Consider the following 21,207-nt stretch of genomic DNA (forward strand, 5'->3'; position numbering starts at 1 on the left):
ATTTCTTATGCATTTCAAAATTAAAATATATCTAATATTATAAATTGAAGTAACTAATGTTTCATTAAATTACATGATGCTACACATAGAAAAAATGGTAAAAAAACAAATTCAACGTAACAGTAATTTAAATTGATAAATAAAAAGATTTAAATTTCTGAAAATAAAAAAGTTGATTAATACTCATTTAAATAAAATTACTATTAAAAAATCTATACAATTTTTTAAAAAATAAATAGAAGGAATAATTTTTTTAAAAATAATTTAATTATTTAAAAATATATAATTTAATTGCATAAATAATATATTTTTTTTCTAGAAAGTATACAAAAATATTTTATTTCTTTCTTTCTTAATGAGAGAATACTAGTGGGAGGTATCTTATTTTTTTTATTGATGAGATCATATTAGTAGGAGGTATCTAAGTGAAGATCAATTTTAATAAATCATTTTTTTTAAAGTAATATATTTTTGCTTTAGTTTTTTTATACCGTTCATAACATATGTGTTCTGAATTACTTTCATCTTATCTATATTTATTTTTGTATAAGTATACCAATATCTTTTAATTTTCCATTTTGTGAGTATTTGATTTTTTTTAAGTATAAAACATCATAACACTATCCTAACCAAAATAATACTATTAGAGTGACAACCGTTTTTTTATACACAATTTTTTTCTGATTTTACTCTTATTTAATATATTTCATTTTATTAATACAATATAGTATTTTTTCATTTCATATGAATTACTTAAAAAATAAAATTATTTTTTATTTTTTTAAATTAATATTAATGTACAGTTTTTATATGACTTCTTCACTCTTTTTTTAGTTCCTTATTTTAAGGCAACAAAAAGAGCATACGCTCACATTTCCACACCAAATCTCACATATAAAAGAAAATAACATTCACTCTTAATCACTCTCTGCACTCCATTTTTTTATTTTCAATTTCGAATCATTCAAAATTATTTCTATCATCGTAAAAATTGAGTAAAAGAGAAAAATGTAGACATAGGCGCAATCACTTGCGCGTCTGTGTTTCCACTAGTATTAATAATAGTCTTTGTCTAAGACTATTACAATATAACTAGTAAGATATGAGTTATACATCGAATATATAGAATAGAATTAAATACACAACAAGTTGTTAAGTTGTTTAGAATGTTGTTAAGAAGTAAACAATTAGTTTGATTTGACAATCTTATGAAAATAAGCGAGTTTCATCAAAGAAATACAAGATTTCAAAATCAATTGGATAAGGATAGTGAGTTGCAAAACCTCATTAATAGTCTTTCATAATTTTTCTGAAGAGCTCCTTTGGTGCTGCAAATTCAAAATACAATCAAAGAAATACTAGTTTTCAAAATCAATTGGATGAATTAACACATGAAATGAAACTCTCTTGAATTAAATTTTTACATTCAGCTTACCAGGCAATCCAGTGAAATTCTCAAATTGCCCATATGCTTGCCCTATAAACATCTCAAATCCTGTTACAATAGTGGCTCCTGCTTCTTCTGCTTCTTTCAAGAGCCTAGTCATCTTGGGTGTGTACACAGCATAAAAAACTAGGGAGTAATGTTTCAAAGCATGCTGCAAAAACCCAAAAATGAAATAACCATTTTCATACAATACACCAATAATCATATCTCATCTGAAAAGAAATCCAACTTCATCAGCAAATGGAAGAAGATATGATTGGCAATTACATATCAAATTGGAAACTTACACCACCAACTTTTCAAGGTCCTAATTGTATGGCACATCCATATTAAAGGAGCAAACCTTAGAAATAGGCGTCTGGTCAACTTTTGGTACCATTCCAATTGATGTTGTGTTTGCAAGAATCATACCATCTTCTGAATGGTAATTATCTAAATCAGCAAGAGCTAAAGCCTCTCCTCCAACTGCATCAGCAAGTTTTCTGGCCCTGTCTATATATAAACAGTGCAATACATATATAATGTGCCATAAATATGTTCAAAATAGACAGGAAAACAATACTTGTGATTGTTTCTGTTAGAAAAGTTGAAAACCATATGACTTTTTACTAAAATTATCTTTCTCTTCTGAACCTGAAGACATTTCTCAACCTTAACACCAATATTAAGAATTGATCACATATCAGTCATCTCCTACATAGGATGTTTTGTCAGAAACATCCAAAAAAATCATATGAAGCTTACCATAGGTACGGTTCGCAATCACAACCCTTGCTCCTTTTTTTTTTGCACCGTAAGCAACTGCTTTCCCGGCACCACCGGCCCCAACGACAACAAACAGCTTACCAGCTAATGGCGAAACAGTTGTGCTACTACCATTATGTTTACCTAGCCAGGAGTAATTGAAGTACATACACAACATCTTCAGAATAACAGTTACCAACAACAATCACAGTAACATTTGTAAGCCACTGAAGATGACAGACAACTACCTAGTAATGCATCCTCAATTGCAGAAATAGCACCAACATAGTCTGTGTTATAGCCGATTAATTTCCCGTCAGTTGGTCTTCTTATAATGCAATTCACAGCTCCTATAGACTGTGTTCATAACCAGTTGGAAGAATTTAGATAAACGGAATAAAATCATTTCCAATTATCGATCTAAAATTGTGAAACGTATACTGTAATGCAAAGTAAATCATTTTACCTTAGCCACTGGATCAACCTCGTCACAACACTTAACTGCTGTCTCCTTGTGAGGAAGGGTAACACTGAAATACAAATACTAAATATCAAATTCAAGTAGCTCTCTTAGAAGCTTAACTATCCAACACACAAAAAATGGCTGAAATAGAGTAATGTATTAGAGACCTGAAAAATAAGAAAGAGATAAGAGGCAACAGAAAAAGAAGAAAGAAGAGTTTAACAATAGAGGTGGAAAATTCTTGCTTGATATATATATCAAGCAAGAATTTTAGCATGCTAACAAGAACCTAGAACCAGAAGTTACCATAATCTGACCACAGCACACTTTGGAAAAGCATCTAACATTAGATTATATAAATTGAAATTTTCTTATAAGAAGCTGGAACCTGAATCCCACAAAATCTGTAGAAGAGTAAGCCCTGAGAAAGTTGGCAATGTCATCCACCAATAAAATTATATAAACACCATTAAAACCAACTGACTTGAAGGCTTCATTCAATAACATGGGTGATTTACTCGGACTCACAGGCTTTCCAATAAGCCCACATACTTTTGTATCAGGTGCCAGTAGTCTCAAATTGTATAGAGACAATAGATCTTTAAGTGAAGGTTCACCAGGAGCTGAAACTACTCCTGACTCTAGGATGCCAAAAGTGAGATATCCACCAAATTTTGCACACAGAATACGAGAAATCAACCCCCTTTCACCCATAACAATTCCAATGAACGGAACCTGTAAATTAGAGAAATACTATGCTAAGTTTTTTATGCAGATGTATTTGTTAATTGTATGCAAAAACAAAGTGCTTCACAAATTCTTTCTAAAACCATCAATACATAGTTTTAAATGGTTAAGGCAAATGTTTCATTAAATTTACATTGGTTGCAACTGCATTTCTCCTTGTTTCTTCAGATAAGAATCTGCATAACATATCTGTGACCTCTCTTCCTGAATTTAACTTCCCATCAGTTTCATCTTTGCAATTCACAAATTAAAGTCACTAATGTATAAGATGAAACCTCTATAAAATCATTAAATTGATATATATAATTGATAATTAAAACGTGACTTACTTGAGAATGCGTCATTATTTGAAACATGCGTGTGACATCAGCAATGTCCAAGGCAGTTGTTGCAATCTTCACAATGTCTGCTCCCGTTGCTTGTATTCTTGCTACAAGGTTACATAGATCCTCAGTTGAAGGAGTAAGTTTAAAGTTGTGAGATGAAACAATCACCCTCGTTCGATTGTATGTCTTCCCACGTACAGAGTCAAAGAACTCATGCGCTACCTTTAGAGATATGACATAGATAAACTTTCATTTCACTTTCATAGTTTAAACAAAATAAATATATTGCCAAAACTAAGGTGCTAAGGTACTAGAATCACACCATTATCATATGAAGAGAACCTACCCAAGAATTTATTAAAGAGTGTTATGTTCATAATTTACCAGATTATAATTGAAAATAAAAATAACTTTTTTTTTAAAATGTGAATTTACATTAAAAAAAATAAATTAAATTTCACAGTATAAATTAGTGTAATTTAATATTTTTAAGTGTAGAGTTGTCAAAAGTAATTTTTTTTTCTACCCAATATGTTAAAATTGAAATTGAGTAGGCTTAAAAATAACCTTTTTGTTGGTTGTGTTGATTTTGGTTCTTATTTTTTTTTCCTGAAAATTATTTGTACTACCTGATGGCCGAAAGGCCGACCAGACGACCAAGCCGACTAGACGACAAGATGCAAAGCTAAACACATAATTAGGTATAAACAAGCCAACTTAGGTGATAAGCACGGTTAAGGCATAATTGGGCCTTCGTTTGGACCCTAAAGCAGGCCCATAACAGCCATAGCCCATTTAGAGCAGTATAAATAGCAGAAGAGGCACAACACTCAAGGTAACTATTCACTCCCCACTCTTTTGGTACTTTGCTCTCGGTCTGACTTGATCGTCGGAGTGTCTTCGCAGGTACCCCCCATCGTGTCCAGACCAAAGGAGATCCAGCCGAAAGAAGACTAACCGAAAGACCGGAAAGACGAGAAGATTGCAGTAAGAGGAAGTGTTCTGCAGGGTTTAGGTCTTGTAGGAACATTTTGGCGTCCACCGTGGGACCGAGAAGAAAAAACCCCACGAATTGTCCACATGGTGACTACGAGGAACATGACGGGTAACGATAGGAATGCGCAAGAAGAAACCAGCCATCCAGACCCTATGACGTTAATCTTGAAGATGCAGAAGGAAATGGAAGCTTTGAGGAAGGAGAATGCTCGGATGAAAGAAAAGCTTGCTGAGAAGCCGGAAATATCGGAAGCCGTGGATAACATCCCCTCAGGGGACCACGCGAATGCGGACACACATGAGGTCGGAAGCTCGTATCAGGAAAACGTAAGGCCGACCTCGCATAACGTGTTAGGCACGACACCCCGAAGAAGCCCCTTTGCCGAAACCGTCCTTGAAGTTCCCTTGCCAGGAACCTGGAGCAATCCCACGTTGGATAAATATGATGGAACCACAAACCCAGACGAACATGTGAACGCGTACCTAACCCAGGTTGGCTTGCACACGGCAGAAGACGCGCTATGGTGCCGAATATTTCCCACCTCTCTTAAGGGAGCAGCCTTAACCTGGTTCACCCGACTACCGGCTCAGTCCATAGATTGTTTTGACACACTTGCAACTAAGTTCGGAGCTCAGTTCACTACCAGCCGACCACACCACCTCACTTCGATCGCCTTGGTGAATATCCGACAAGAGAAGTCGAAGTCCTTGAGAGCCTTTATGGACAGATTTAACGAGATGGCTTTGGACATACGGAACCTAAGTCCCGAAGTGGCGATGCACCACATGGTAACTGCGCTAAAGCCGGGACCGTTTTTTGATAGTTTATGCATGCAGCCGACCACGACAATGGATGAGTTGCGCCAAAAAGCCACCAAATACATGCAGCTGGAGGAATTGAAAGAATTCCTAAACAAGGCTCGAGCACCTGATGAACCTGAGAGGACGGGGAGTTCCCAAGACATGGAACGCCAATTGTTTGAAAATGTATTTTAGCTGATATGTATTAAGGGTGTACTCTTTCCTACCTTCAATCTTTTTTCCCAAGGGTTTTTGATTGAAGAGGTTTTAACGAGGCACCACATTTAATGAAATTAGACTTACCAGCTACGTATGAATTCCTTCGAAAGAAAAACCTCTCGGCCAAGAGAGTTGAAAGAAAACCTCTTGGTCAAGGAAGAATTCACCCAAGTGAATCCCTGTCGAGAGTACGGATGAAAACCTCTCGGCCTTTCGGCCAAGAGAGTTGAAAGAAAACCTCTCGGCCAAGGAAGAATTCACCAAAGTGAATCCCTGTCGAGAGTACGGATGAAAACCTCTCGGCCTTTCGGCCAAGAGAGTTCGAAAGAAAACCTCTTGGCCAAGGAAGAATTCACCAAAGTGAATCCCTGTCGAGAGTACGGATGAAAACCTCTCGGCCTTTCGGCCAAGAGAGTTCGAAAGAAACCCTCTTGGCCAAGGAAGAATTCACCCAAGTGATCCCTGCCGAGAGTACGGAAGAAAACCTCTCGGCCAAGGAAGAATTCACCCAAGTGAATCCCTGCCGAGAGTACAAAAGAAAAACCTCTCGGCCAAGGAAGAATTCACCCAAGTGAATCCCTGCCGAGAGTACGAAAGAAAAGCCTCTCGGCCAAGAGAGTTGAAAGAAAACCTCTCGGCTAAGGAAGAATTCACCCAAGTGATCCCTGCCGAGAGTACGAAAGAAAAGCCTCTCGGCCTCTCGGCCAAGAGAGTTGAAAGAAAACCTCTCGGCCAAGGAAGAATTCACCCAAGTGAATCCCTGCCGAGAGTACGAAAGAAAAGCCTCTCGGCCAAGAGAGTTGAAAGAAAACCTCTCGGCCAAGGAAGAATTCACCCAAGTGATCCCTGCCGAGAGAACGAAAGAAAAGCCTCTCGGCCAAGAGAGTTGAAAGAAAACCTCTTGGCCAAGGAAGAATTCACCAAAGTGAATCCCTGTCGAGAGTACGGATGAAAACCTCTCGGCCGTTCGAAAGAAAACCTCTTGGCCAAGGAAGAATTCACCAAAGTGAATCCCTGTCGAGAGTACGGATGAAAACCTCTCGGCCTTTCGGCCAAGAGAGTTCGAAAGAAAACCTCTTGGCCAAGGAAGAATTCACCCAAGTGATCCCTGCCGAGAGTACGGAAGAAAACATCTCGGCCAAGGAAGAATTCACCCAAGTGAATCCCTGCCGAGAGTACAAAAGAAAAACCTCTCGGCCAAGGAAGAATTCACCCAAGTGAATCCCTGCCGAGAGTACGAAAGAAAAGCCTCTCGGCCAAGAGAGTTGAAAGAAAACCTCTCGGCTAAGGAAGAATTCACCCAAGTGATCCCTGCCGAGAGTACGAAAGAAAAGCCTCTCGGCTTCTCGGCCAAGAGAGTTGAAAGAAAACCTCTCGGCCAAGGAAGAATTCACCCAAGTGATCCCTGCTGAGAGTACGAAAGAAAAGCCTCTCGGCCAAGAGAGTTGAAAAAAAACCTCTCGGCCAAGGAAGAATTCACCAAAGTGAATCCCTGTCGAGAGTACGGATGAAAACTTCTCAACCTTTCGGCCAAGAGAGTTCGAAAGAAAACCTCTTGGCCAAGGAAGAATTCACCAAAGTGAATCCCTGTCAAGAGTACGGATGAAAACCTCTCGGCCTTTCGGCCAAGAGAGTTCGAAAGAAAACCTCTTGGCCAAGGAAGAATTCACCCAAGTGATCCCTGCCGAGAGTACGGAAGAAAACCTCTCGGCCAAGGAAGAATTCACCCAAGTGAATCCCTGCCGAGAGTACGAAAGGAAAACATCTCGGCCAAGGAAGAATTCACCCAAGTGAATCCCTGCCGAGAGTACGAAAGAAAAACCTCTCGGCCAAGGAAGAATTCACCCAAGTGAATCCCTATCGAGACTACGGATGAAACTCAGCCTTTCGGTCAAGAGAGTTCGAAAGAAAACCTCTCGGTCAAGAAAGAATTCACCCAAGTGATCCCTGTCGAGAGTACGAAAGAAAAGCCTCTCGGCCAAGAGAGTTCGAAAGAAAACCTCTTGGCCAAGGAAGAATTCACCCAAGTGAATCCCTGCCGAGAGTACGGAAGAAAACCTCTCGGCCAAGGAAGAATTCACCCAAGTGAATCCCTGCCGAGAGTACGAAAGGAAAACATCTCGGCCAAGGAAAAATTCACCCAAGTGAATCCCTGCCGAGAGTACGAAAGAAAAACCTCTCGGCCTCTCAGCCAAGAGAGTTCGCAAGAAAACCTCTCGGCCAAGGAAGAATTCACCCAAGTGAATCCCTGTCGAGAATATGAAAGAAAAACCTCTCGGCCTCTCGGCCAAGAAAGTTCGAAAGAAAACCTCTCCGCCAAACATTACATCTAGCATACGTCTTTCACCACTACATCTACACGCGCCTCGAGTAGAAGTAACCACACTCGACATCCAACAACAAAACAATCACGAACACAATCGGCATGCGAATACTCACGGCAATTCGACTCTACGTTACGTTTAAACCAACTCACTCGAGCCTGGGGGGCATATGTACTACCTGATGGCCGAAAGGCCGACCAGACGACCAAGCCGACTAGACGACAAGATGCAAAGCTAAACACATAATTAGGTATAAACAAGCCAACTTAGGTGATAAGCACGGTTAAGGCATAATTGGGCCTTCGTTTGGACCCAAAGAAGGCCCATAACAGCCATAGCCCATTTAGAGCAGTATAAATAGCAGAAGAGGCACAACACTCAAGGTAACTATTCACTCCCCACTCTTCTGGTACTTTGCTCTCGGTCTGACTTGATCGTCGGAGTGTCTTCGTAGGTACCCCCATCGTGTCCAGACCAAAGGAGATCCAGCCGAAAGAAGACTAACCGAAAGACCAGAAAGACGAGAAGATTGCAATAAGAGAAAGTGTTCTGCAGGGTTTAGGTCTTGTAGGAACATTATTTATTTTCTTGTGCTTGTCGTTAATTTGCTCAATTAAGTGTAACAATTTTATCACGTGCTACATTATGAAAAAATGTGAAGCCCCCCGTCAAGAAAAGGGTCCTTGTTATTAAAGATTAAAATAAAAGATATTGGTAAATTTGATATTTGCAAGGAATAAAAAAAACATATTTACAAACAACACTGAAATAAAAGTGACATTTGTATACGAAATAAAATAAAAAGTAACTTATTTATATTTTATTAAAAAAGTAGCATATTTAGAGAACTAAAAAAAGAGACATACAAAAAAATATTTAACCATTATTATCCTACAATTAAAATCTTAGAATTAATTTTCAACAAAGAATTACCATATTGATATGGCTATTTGTAAATTTTTAACAATGGCAAGTGTGTGTCATCTCAATTAAACGTGACAAGAAGTTTAAGGTGGGACCTATCAATTCTGCAACCTCGTAAATTTAAATTGTAACATTGACAAGACGAAACTACGTCTGCACCCCTGTCCTAAGCTCTGCACCCCTGTCCTTTCGACTTCTTTCGTTATCGAGTGCAAGAACCTTATCAAAACTGCATCGTATATCGTAAGTATTTATGTTATCTTTTCTTCATTGTTGGTTTTGTGGTTTCTGTATTTAAATCTGAAAATACATTCACAAATGCGAAATTTTAAATGTATTTATATATTTTAGATTCTGTATTTCGAAATGTGTTTCTGAATTTAAAAATATTTTTTGAATTGTGTATTATATATATATAATTTAGGTATAATTATTTTATTTTTTTTATATTTAAGGTTAATATTTAATTTAGTCATTTGATTTTTAAAATATATTTAAATTGGTTATTTTTGTTAAATTTCACTTTATGACGTGAAATGGTGTTTATGTGATAAAGAGAAGTGTTCATGTGGACTGTCAATTTAAAGACACATAAGATTGAGTGTTGAGTGAGGTGACATGACATTGAGTTTGACCGATATTAATAAAGTGTGAAGGTTAGGGTTTCTTCTTGTCGTTAAAATTTTTGGATGGTGGGCAAAACAATGACGTTTGTTGGTAGTATATGATAAGACCGTCCAAATAACAAATAATCTCCACTTAAAAGCAAATTTGATTTCAGCAATGATGGAAAAATGTTTATTTTAGATATATGAGGAATGATGGAAAAATGTTGATTTTAGATATTTGTGTAAGAGAATGGAATCCCCGCGCCCCTTCTCATTCATCTTGAATATCATATATACAATTATTGTGAATTATTGTCCAGCCTAATTACAAGGGACTAATTATAAGCAATAATGACAGCCTAATTACAAGGGACTAATTATAAGCAATAATGACAAAATATTCTATTCTTAATATTCTATTCTATCACACCCCCGCAGTCGAAGCGGGAGGTTCACGGACGCTGAGACTGGTCCGGAAATCATCGAAGAGAATACGAGGAAGTCCTTTGGTGAAGATATCTGCAATCTGATGTCGAGATGGAACATGAAGTACGCGTGCCTGACCACGAGCTACTTTTTCCCGTACAAAGTGAATGTCCATTTCAATGTTCTTGGTACGCTGATGTTGAACAGGATTACCAGAGAGATACATTGCACTGACATTGTCACAATACACCAAAGTGGCCTGAGGAATAGGAAATGGAGCTCTAGTAAGAGATTGCGAAGCCAACATGACTCAGATACAACATTAGCAACACCTCTGTATTCTGCTTCTGCACTGGAACGGGAGAGAGTGGGCTGTCTTTTGGAAGACCAAGATATAAGGTTGTCACCCAGAAAAACACAGTACCCAGATGTGGAGCGTCTGGTGTCAGGACATCCACCCCAATCAGCGTCAGTGTAGGAGATGAGTTTTGTAATGGGGGATGGTGATAAATGTAGACCAAAGTGTATGGTGCCCTGGACATACCGAAGGATGCGTTTGAGAGCAAGCATGTGTTCTGTCGTGGGTGCATGCATGTGGAGACAGATTTGCTGAACCGCATATGAGATGTCAGGTCTAGTGAATGTGAGGTACTGTAAGGCTCCTGCAAGACTGCGATAGAGAGAGGGATCCTCATAAGGAGTGTCAGATGACGTGCTGAGTTTCTGTTTGGTATCGACAGGTGTGGCAGTCGGTTTGCAGGATGTCATTCCAGCACGTTCAAGGATTTTAGAAGCATAGGTGCTTTGACTGAGAAAAATGCCGCCAGGGTGGCGAGAGACAGCGATGCCCAGAAAGTAACTCAACGGACCAAGATCTTTCATTGCAAATTCAGTAGCCAATAATGACATAATTGATTTGCGAAGGACATGAGTAGAGGTAATAAGAATGATGTCGTCCACATAAAGAAGAATGTAGGCCATGTCAGAGTGTTGTCGATAGATGAAGAGAGAGTGGTCTGATGTGCTATGTCGAAACCCAATGGTAGTTACATAGTCTGCAAAGCGTTGGTACCATGCTCTAGGTGCTTGCTTGAGACCATAGAGTGATTTCTTCAGACGACAAACATAATCTGGATGATGAGAATCATGGAAACCTAATGGTTGATGCATATAAACAGTCTCATGAAGATCACCATGTAGAAAAGCGTTCTGGACATCCAGTTGATGAATGGGCCAGGATTTAGAGAGAGCAATGGTGAGTACTGTTCTAATAGTAGCCGGTTTGACCACCGGGCTGAAAGTCTCATCACAATCCACACCTGCAACCTGTGACCTGCCATCACAAACAAGGCGAGCCTTATAGCGCTCAAAGGAGCCATCAGAATTTTTCTTATGTTTGAAAATCCACATGCATCGAATGAGATTGGCATCACAAGGACGAGGAACTAAATCCCACGTCTTATTTCTAATAAGAGCATCAAATTCAGATTTCATTGCGGATTTCCAATTGGGGTCTGATAGGGCTATTTTGTGATTTTTGGGTAATGGAGAGATGGAGTGGTTTGAGTGAGAAATTGATAAGTTAAATAGTTTACGGGGTTTGGTAATGCCTTGCATACTACGGGTGGTGATAGTACGTGTAGGTGGTGGTTGAATTGGTGGGGGTGAGCTATTGGAGATTGTAGTGGGTGGGTTGATTGGAGGGGTAAGGGTCGATGATTGTAGGTTAGTTGATGGGGGTGGCTGGTCAGTGATGGTTGGTAATTGGTTATGTGTGGCTGGTGGTGGTATTTGATTTTGCCACTGATGGATGAGGTAGGGGTGTGGGGCATCGTTTAGAAAGTGATAAGAGTGGGGTGAGGGTGAGTGTATCTTGGTGAAGGGAAATTGAGTTTCATCAAAGATGACATGCCTCGAAATTATTAATTTTCTGTTTGACAAATCAAAGCATTTGTAACCTCTATGATTGGAAGGATAACCCAAAAAGACACACGGGGTAGAGCGAGGTTGTAGCTTGTGAATGGTAGATGACGGGAGTAACGGATAACATAGGCAACCAAAGACTCGTAAGTGTGTGTAGGTGGGATCACGATGGTATAGGAGTTGTGTAGGTGACGTATTTTGAAGTGTTTTGCAGGGAAGAATATTTAACAGGTAAGTTGCCATGTGAAGGGCATGATGCCAAAATGATTGGGGAACAGAAGAATAGGCTAGCATGGTGCGCATCATATTATTAATGGTTCTTATTTTTCGTTCGACTTTCCCATTTTGTGAGGATGTGTGAGGACAAGAGAAGCGAAAAACAAGACCATGGTTGGCGCAATATTGTTGGAATAGCTCATTATTATATTCACCGCCATTGTCACACTGAAAAGATTTTACACTTAGCGAAAATTGTGTTTGAATAAGATTAGTAAGTGACTGAAACATTTCAAAAACTTGAGATTTTCGACTAATAGGGAAGGTCCACAATTTGTAAAATCATCTAAGAAGAGAACATAATATTTATGACCAGCAGAACTTAAAATTGGAGAAGTCCACAAATCACTATGTAAAATATCAAAGGGCATCAAAGTTATTGTTTGAGAGGTAAGAAATGGCAATTTAACCTGCTTGCCTAAAACACAAGAGTCACAAATAACAGAAGAATTAAAAGGTTCACAACATATGAACTTATTATTGCGAAGGGAATTTAAAGCGTGGGCGCCAGGATGACCAAGGCGACCGTGCCAGAGACTAGACGTAAGACCAACAAAACTTGGGGAGGTGGTGACTGGATATAGATCGCCAAGGCTGTCACATCTCATGAGAGGCATCCCTGTCTGAAAATCAGAGACAGTAAAACCGAAAGGGTCAAAGGAAACAGAGACATTGTTGTCAGTGGTGAGTCGCCTAACAGAAATTAAATTTTTAATAATATTCGGGGCATGTAGGACATTGTTTAAGTGTAGAGGTTTGTAAGGGGTGGCTATTTGTGTGTGTCCGGTGCCGTGAATTGGAATACTATGGCCATTACCAACAATGACTTTCTGATTTGAATTACGTAAAGGAAGATAAGACGAGAGATTACCTTGTGATGCTTATGTGTGAGTTGATGCGCCAGTATCCATGTTCCACGGAGCGTCAGGAGTCTGGAGAGACATGGTGTGCATAGCTGCCTCGATGTCTGTCGGTGTCGGAGATGTAGTAGCAATATATGCCTGAGGACGCTGTCCTAGGATGCCTGGCTTCGGAGGACCGGTAGGGCGTGTCCACTGAGATGTGGGATATGGGCACGGAGGCATGGTCCATGGTGGTGGAGACCAACCCCATTGGTGCCAGGCTGGATACTGTTGCTGTTGCTGCCAAGGAGGAGAGGACCATGATGGAGGAGTATTGGAAGCGCCAGACCGAGATGCACTGCGGTTACCACGCCTACCTCCGCGGCCTTGGTTGCCACGAGGGTGAGAGCGGTTGCCAGAGTGACGGGTGTTCTGCTGAGAGGTGTCGGTAGAGGGTTGCTGCTGAGTGGTGTGCAAGACTGTATGAGAGCCCGTGCTTGTCATTTTAGCCATATCTGCTTCTTCCAAAGTAAGCATAGAGCGAGCCTGATAGAAGGCTGGTAGAGGATTACTCTGTCGAATCATGGTTGCAACGCTGCGGTAAGCTTCTGGAAGTCCAGATATCAGTTGAAGGACCAGACGGTGGTTGTTGACAGGAGAGCCGACATTCCTCAACTGGTCCGAGAGCATCTTGAGGCGCTGACAGTAGGCAGATACATTGGCGAAATCCTCCATACGAGTGTTAGAGAATTCTTGCTCAAGAGTGACAGCACGAGCGTTCTGATTGTCCTGGAAAATGTCTGCCAAACGGTTCCAGGCTGCTGCTGCAGTGGAATCAGGTTAAGAATAGAATATTTTGTCATTATTGCTTATAATTAGTCCCTTGTAATTAGGCTGGACAATAATTCACAATAATTGTATATATGATATTCAAGATGAATGAGAAGGGGCGCGGGGATTCCATTCTCTTACATCTTGAATATCATATATACAATTATTGTGAATTATTGTCCAGCCTAATTACAAGGGACTAATTATAAGCAATAATGACAGCCTAATTACAAGGGACTAATTATAAGCAATAATGACAAAATATTCTATTCTATCAATTTGAGGAGGGATTATTGTTGAGAAAGTTATGATTTTGGAAGGGTAAGAACAATGTAACTGTGATAGATTATGATTATTTTTATTAAAATGGTGTAAGGGTTATTAACTCCTGAAATTTATAAATTCATAAGTATTCTATTCAAATGGAAAATGAGAGGTGTATTTTAGATTTTTTTATATGAAAAAGAACGTTGTTTGGAATGGTTGTTTGGTGTTATGATGGTGAATGAACGGTCAGAGTCAATAATCATCTAAAACACAAAGAGAGAAAGAAGACAGAGAGAGGGATGAATGGCGGAAGAGGAGAAGAGGGAGATAATCTAGACTTCACTCCCACCTGGGTACTGACCACTGTTTGCAAAACGACATTACCAAAATCTACGTTCCATCGGGCTTCATGCGCCACATGCTTTCGTGTAGCCTCGACCTCACCCCCAACCATGAATCTTATTTCCAGACTTTTTATTTCCCCGAAACATCCAAATGTCTTCTTGTGCCACTACAGAGGAACACGCGCCGCCTCACTCCAATGTCGAGACTAAGATTGGTTTATGCGCTCGCAAGGTCGTTCCTCACACAATCACTACAATTCAAAAAACCCTAAACCCTCAATTGATTTTTCCCTAATTTGTCAATCCACGCCACTTGATACCTCAGACCTCACACAACACCCAATCCCAACTCTCTCTGCCACATAAACAATACTTCACGTCATAAGGTGGGATTTAACACAAATGACCAATTTGGATACATTTTTAAAAACATAGGGACAAAATTGATTTTTTTTAAAAACCACCATATTAAATTGAATATTGACCCTAAATGTAGGGACGAATAAGATAATTATACCTATAACTTATTTAAAAAGAGTTTAATGATTGTATCATGTAGTTGTTATTGTTGGCATATATGATCAGGACCACAGGTAGATCATTGCAAATGGAAGCTAAACAAAGATCGACGATATTGATTTGTAGAAGGCATGTGGAACAAGCTGTCGTTGTGTAAAACATGATGAGCAATTAAGATTTGTTAGGGGACCTATTGATACGTTCTTGCTACTGAATTACGCTAACCACGTGACTTGTAGATTGTGGAGGGTGAGGATCAAGGGGAATTGAAGTTGGTCTCCCATGGACATAAGTTAAGTAAGTTTTGAAACCCTTATCTCCAAATTGAGGTTGTGGTACTCAATATTGGATTGTTGCTAATGTGAAACGTTAGTTATGAGACCGCTAATAAATTTCTCGTTTTAGCCTTCGCGGAAAGGTGGTACCATGCAACAACAATTTCCACATGTTGGTGAGATAACAATTACTTTGAATGATATGTTAGCAGTATTGTATCTCCCATCGTTGAATATTTTGTTCGTATATGAAGTTAGATTTCACATCATCATTAAGTTGGTTGCACGAGTTGTACAAATAGTGTATTGTTCACCACATATGAAAACATACAACCTTGCCTATTTAGTTGAATACACAATATTTTTATTGATAAAAGTGTGATATTTATCTGCGTATCATAAATATCACCAAAATGTACAATTTAAAATGAAAAAAAAATCAAATTATATAAAGTTTAAAACTATGGAGTTGCATAACATAATTCTCTCAAGTGGTCCACCAAAATCTGTCTTTAAAAAAAATTTAAGAAAGTAACAAAGCCTAAACATGAGATGTAGCTGTAAGCAACTTTTCTAGTAAAATTGTCATAATATTATGATAATCGATAGTTACTCTACGAAAATTAATTGATGTCGATCAATTATTTTGAAGATATTTATCAATTAATTTTAGTTTAATGCTTAATAATTTTTGTAATTTTTCATTTTTTAAATTTAGTCCTTATCAAGGGTTTCTTTACCGTTTTTTTTTTTATTTTCTGTCACTTTTTTATTTATTTGAGTAGTTGTAAATATGTTATTTTTTATTTATTTTTGTTTTGGTATCTATGAATAAGTTATTTTTTAATAACTATTATTTTTAGTTTTAGCTTCTATCAACATCATTTATCGATATAATGTTTTTGTGACGTAATCATTTATTCACGTACATTTTTTTTATTACATAACATGATGGTCCTGTAACATTTATTGGAACAAAGCCTGTATCTGTACCCAAAATACTGACAAGAAAGAAAACGACCCCAATGACTAATAATTATAATATATATTCATAATCTCAACTTTTATATAATGAAGTTATAATTCCTAATATTATTATTTTAATATTTTTTATATTATTTAATTATAAATTTATTTTTTATTATATATATTTATTTTTAAATCTATCATGTTATTTTATTTTTTTTCAATTTTTTTATTATAATAATATATTTTATTACGAATTTGTATGTATATAAAAAGAGAAAAAGTTTCTTTAACATGATATACACGTGAAAAACATATATTTAATATAATAATATTTTAAATTAAAAAAAATATTAATTTATTGAGATGTAAGATGAACTCATGTAAAGAAGGTAATGTGAGAGTAGATGAACCTGAAGTTCAACGTCAACGTAATCAGCTCCCAACTCCATGGCTACCCTTAGTGCATCCAACCGTTTGTTTTCATCACCATCGTACATACCACCCTCCCATTTCGGCCTTAGAAAACCATTCAACTTCATCATTCAAAATGCTCAAATCTCCCAATTCCAAATCAAATCATAGCTAATGCTCAACGCATTTTTTTCCTTTAACTAGAACATGATGATAACAAAACACAGGGAAAGAGAGAGAGAGAGAGAGGCTTTGTCAACCTGTATGTGAACAACAATGGCAGTGGACGGTGCTGAATGAGAGCGTTGATGTCTTGAAAAGGATCGAAGGTGTTCAAAGAGTCCAACCGAATTTCGACGAGGTCAGCACCTTCAGCTTTTGCTTTGTGCATATCGATCTTCATTTTTTCAACTGATTCCGCTATTACAGGGGCGCAGATTAAGGTTGCATTATTCCGACGTACTGATGGAGCCGTGAACTGAAGAAATGCAAAAGCAAACAAACATTAGGGACGAAATGAAGCAGTGGAAGAGAAGTAGGGAAGAAAAGAGGGTGAGTTACGAGAACGTTGGGAGAATCCATTTGAAAAATTGAGGTGAGAATGGGATTTTGGAAGAGATGAAGAGAACTATACATATATGTGAGTTGGTTGCAATAAGAGTGTTGTTATATATATAGTAAGATAAACTTGAGGACCAAAGTGATTTAAATATAGTTTGAGAACTTATCCTTATCACCATGTCCGTTGAAGAAAGGAGTATAAAGAAGTAAACACATAGGTGATAGAGAAATATTTTATTTAAGCATAAAATAAAATGAAGGTGTTAAACAAACATTGAACTTAAGCCGGAGATAAACATGGAAGTGATAGAAGAAACTTATAATTTGTTGTTCCAAATATTATGTACACATTAGTTGGATCCAGTTGGAGATAGAAACATTTTTTTTTTCCGAGCAACTAGGAAGGGTCGTTCCGCATTATAGACACAATGGTCGATGGAGCTTATTACTTAGAATATTTATCAGGGAAACATGTACTGAGAACGTGGAATGTCACGCATATCAAATTTTATTGTAGTTGATGAAATTTAATAAAATAGTGTACTATTTCCTTGTTCGGTTGTTTTATCCCTAAAGAGGGATTTCAACCAAGAAGATTTTAACGAGGCACTTTAAAATTATCTTGTTTTCCAAATAATTAGTCTGACCAAACGGTTAGAAATGATAAAGAGTACCAACTCCAACCGAATTCATTGAGAATAACCCCTCAACCAGCTTAATTAAATACCACAAATAGTGGTTCAAATAGAATTAAGGAGTCGCAACTTCAATTGCATTTATCGAGAAGTTCGGTCTCGACCCGTGCATTTTGATACAATTATCGCTAGATGCAATCCGAACCACAAAATATCGCATCGGGCAGTTGGAATAAAATAAAATATCGCATTGAGCGATATGAATAAATTAAATATCACATCGAGCAACCGGAACAAAAATATTTCTTACCATTTAATGAAGGTTAGAATTGAATATAATTGGAAATTCCTACTTCTTATTCGTTCAAACCATGTGTCCTTCAAAATAAGTGTTAAAGTTTTATTATACTTCGTCGTTCATTCCATCATATTTTATTCACAAATGATCGAGTTATGTTTATTAATTTACGAAGTGTATATTTTTTTTTCTATCTACTCGACGGTCAGATATAGCTTTGTATACTTATTTTATCCTTAGATATCGATTCATAATGTAGTATCATGACAATTAATTATTGAAAGAAATCTAGGCTCGGTCAACCAGCTATTCTACGAAAACGAGTAAGGCTAAAAACACAAAGAATGTACACATGTTGATCGATCCATACACGAAAGCTAAAGTAGTCAAGCGTATGAAAATGTTCAAGTTAAAATAAATTGTTTTCTGCCCACACCCCGAATCCAGGATATCCCACTTAAAGTGGTTATAGTATTTCCTCAAAAGATGCATCTGACTCATTGAGTGGTGTAGCACTTTCTCCAATATTTCCTTCATTCATCTCTTCGTCGACACCTCTACCAAGCGACACCAACTTCCCTTCCACAACATCCTTTTTCAATGTCATATCGTGCATCTTCGGCAGGTATGCCGTGAAAGAAGACCACCTGCCGAAGATCTTGGCAGAAGTACTCTTCACTTAGGCGAAGCTTGGAAGAATGACACTTTTCTACCTCAGCAGAGAGTGCCATTTCCTTCTCTTCAGTCTCCGACCTTACCTTCGCAACTCGGCCTTTCCCGCCTCAATCTCGACTATCAAGGCCTCTTGGGCCTTTTCAGCTGTCACGCTATCTTGGCGCATTTTTTCCTACACGCCTCGACCGCCTCCAATGTTGCCTTCAAAGAATTGCCCGACTCCGCCAGTTCCATTTTTAACTTGGGCACTGCCATAGTTTTTGTCATTTCCAACTCCTCACCCAGGGTCTTGCCAACCACCATATTTCGATTTTGCAATTCAATCAACTCGACAATCAAGTTGATAGTGGAGACAACCGCCAACACACTTTCATTTTCGGACAACAAGCCGATTTGTACACCCTGCGCTACTTAAAAATGTGGATTTAGCATGGAGGGCTGCTGAGAGGATGATCCCGCCTTTTCACCTAAAGGAACTGTCATGGTCGGTCGCTAGGTGGAACCACATCAACCAAACACAATCGGGTTGCCCTTCCCAATCATCTCAAAGCTGCTTACTTTCCTGTTAGTCTGACGTCTTTGGTTGGTCATAAAACCTCCCAAAGATGGATTCATCTGATTAATGATAGCTGAAGGACACAAACGAAATTAAACGACATCAACATAACGAATATAACCGTAAACATAAGAAATCTACATACCATTAAAGTCCTTCCACTTCTTGGACGACCCGTATAATGCTATTAGCTCCCGGGTAGGTAACTTAAATGGAAGTTGATAAAAAACTACCAGAATCAACTGGTCCAGCGGCGACATAGATGACCTTGGCCAAGTACCAAGTTGGGTTGGATTTTGGGTCCAATGAAAGGGGAACTTTGTTCGCCCTTCTGTATTATAAAAGTAGTATCGGTCGTTCGGCTCTACGAATATTTTGAAGTATTTTTCTTTGAAGTTCTTGTATGAGGTAGTGAAGGTTGCAAAACGAACATTCCCCGATCAGCTTGATAAGGACAACCAACTCACAAGAGTGCTCGGACGAGTACTATAATAAAACAAAAATGACTGTGGTGTGGGAATAAGCTTAAAAATGTCACAAAGAACTCGGAATGCCTGAAGGGTCGCTCACGAGTTGGGGTATAGTTGGGTAGGAGCAACATTGAGGATTCGAAGGACCCTCCATAGTAAAATCATCAAAAGGTAGGGTAATATGCAGGTCTAAAAAAAAGGTATTATAAACAAAAAAAGAAATCTTGGGGTGCATTTCCCCGACCGTGACAGTCTTGTTCGGTATGACCATAGATATCAGCCGCCACCACGTCCAAAGGACAATCAGGTTTTATGAAAGCAATCTTGGATAAATTTTTTATCTAAGCTATTGGAATCCTAAAGCTAGTAGGGATACTTAAGACAGAGGAGTCGACCCACTCATAGCTCAGACCCTTAGATGACTGATCGACTGAGTGGTCTGAACCACTCACTTCCCTCGCACTGTCAGATGCAGTGTGAGTGACCTCATAAGACTCGACATTAATGACACTATTAGGGGAATCGGAAGAAGAAGAAGACATTACTAACACGGGTGACGTAAGAATGAAAGAAAGTTGGAAGAATCGACACTCAGAGCTCTTAATAAACTCTTGAAAAGTAGGGAAAGCGTAAACCTTACTTCCTTCAAATGTCACCCTATTTATAGAAAACTAAGGAGGAGAAAGATTATCACGTCTTCGTTTGGAACCATTAGATTTTCCCCTATCCAATGGTTAGCGTTGCTCGATATATGAAACGACACCACATCTCAACTGTTAAGGACATCTGATTGAATAGTGCCCATCCAAGCGACGTTTTTTTCTTAAAAAACAAAAGTCACATATCTGTCAAACATTTAATGCACCTTATCACCAAACCTCACCTCGAGATTTGCAAACGATCATATCCGACTCTTCAGAAATTAATTTATTCGAGCCTAGGGATAAGTGTAGCGGTCGGTACCAGATGGACCAATCTCGATCCCTATAACCGACTGCCCAGGTTTAAAGGACATAAACATGATAAGAAACAACAGTTGCGATGACGTTGAATGAGTCAATCCACACTCCGAAATATACGAAAAATATCTCTGACGTAACAGATAAAACTAATTAAATTGAAAGATACTACTCATATATTAAGGAACCGCTATGCACATCAGTTAAGCAACTGATATTCGGCCCATGAGGGTCAAGACCCATAAACCAAGTACTATAAATAAAGCCTTGTGAGAAGAAGTAAGGTACATTTTACATTCTGCTAGAATACACTTAAATCAGAACACTGACTTGAGTGTCGAAGTGCAATCGCAAGTACCCTGATCGACCGA

General features: G+C 38.4%; 2 protein-coding genes across 4 annotated transcripts; both read right to left on the reverse strand.

The window, feature by feature from the left end:
* Window positions 1-1,123: 1,123 nt before the first annotated feature.
* On the reverse strand, window positions 1,124-17,417 carry LOC137812022 (bifunctional 3-dehydroquinate dehydratase/shikimate dehydrogenase, chloroplastic). Of its 3 annotated transcripts, XM_090298812.1 has the most exons (12): window positions 17,244-17,361; window positions 16,943-17,160; window positions 16,682-16,787; window positions 3,731-3,949; window positions 3,535-3,605; window positions 3,043-3,389; window positions 2,658-2,721; window positions 2,440-2,548; window positions 2,192-2,335; window positions 1,791-1,939; window positions 1,436-1,598; window positions 1,124-1,328 (listed from the first exon to the last, which is right to left on the reverse strand). In XM_090298812.1, exons 5-12 carry the CDS (start codon window positions 3,586-3,588, stop codon window positions 1,288-1,290), a joined length of 1,071 nt encoding a protein of 356 aa, XP_090154938.1. In that variant the 5' UTR covers window positions 3,589-3,605; window positions 3,731-3,949; window positions 16,682-16,787; window positions 16,943-17,160; window positions 17,244-17,361; the 3' UTR covers window positions 1,124-1,287. The 3 variants fall into 3 exon arrangements, with proteins under 3 accessions (XP_090154938.1, XP_068469993.1, XP_068469992.1); XM_068613892.2 differs by lacking the exon at window positions 3,535-3,605 and having other exon boundaries at window positions 17,317-17,417; XM_068613891.2 differs by lacking the exon at window positions 3,535-3,605 and having other exon boundaries at window positions 17,244-17,380.
* On the reverse strand, window positions 12,709-13,949 carry LOC150029166 (uncharacterized). The gene is made up of 2 exons (XM_090298813.1): window positions 13,096-13,949; window positions 12,709-12,847 (listed from the first exon to the last, which is right to left on the reverse strand). The coding sequence occupies exon 1, from the start codon at window positions 13,799-13,801 to the stop codon at window positions 13,106-13,108; it is 696 nt and encodes a 231-aa protein (XP_090154939.1). The 5' UTR covers window positions 13,802-13,949; the 3' UTR covers window positions 12,709-12,847; window positions 13,096-13,105.
* Window positions 17,418-21,207: the final 3,790 nt, after the last annotated feature.

The sequence above is a fragment of the Phaseolus vulgaris genome, chromosome 2, assembly GCF_051622355.1.
Source record: "Phaseolus vulgaris cultivar YP4 chromosome 2, ASM5162235v1, whole genome shotgun sequence".
NCBI classification, from domain to species: Eukaryota; Viridiplantae; Streptophyta; class Magnoliopsida; order Fabales; family Fabaceae; genus Phaseolus; species Phaseolus vulgaris.

Coding starts and splice junctions, on each gene's coding strand:
- LOC137812022 (XM_068613891.2), bottom strand. CDS start 17,318: ATGTATAGTTCTCTTCATCTCTTCCAAAATCCCATTCTCACCTCAATT. Junction 3,950..16,681: donor ACGTTGACGTTGAACTTCAG/GTTCATCTACTC, acceptor ATATCTCTAAAG/GTAGCGCATGAGTTCTTTGA. Junction 2,549..2,657: donor AGGTTGATCCAGTGGCTAAG/GTAAAATGATTT, acceptor TTATGAACACAG/TCTATAGGAGCTGTGAATTG.
- LOC150029166 (XM_090298813.1), bottom strand. CDS start 13,801: ATGGAGGATTTCGCCAATGTATCTGCCTACTGTCAGCGCCTCAAGATG.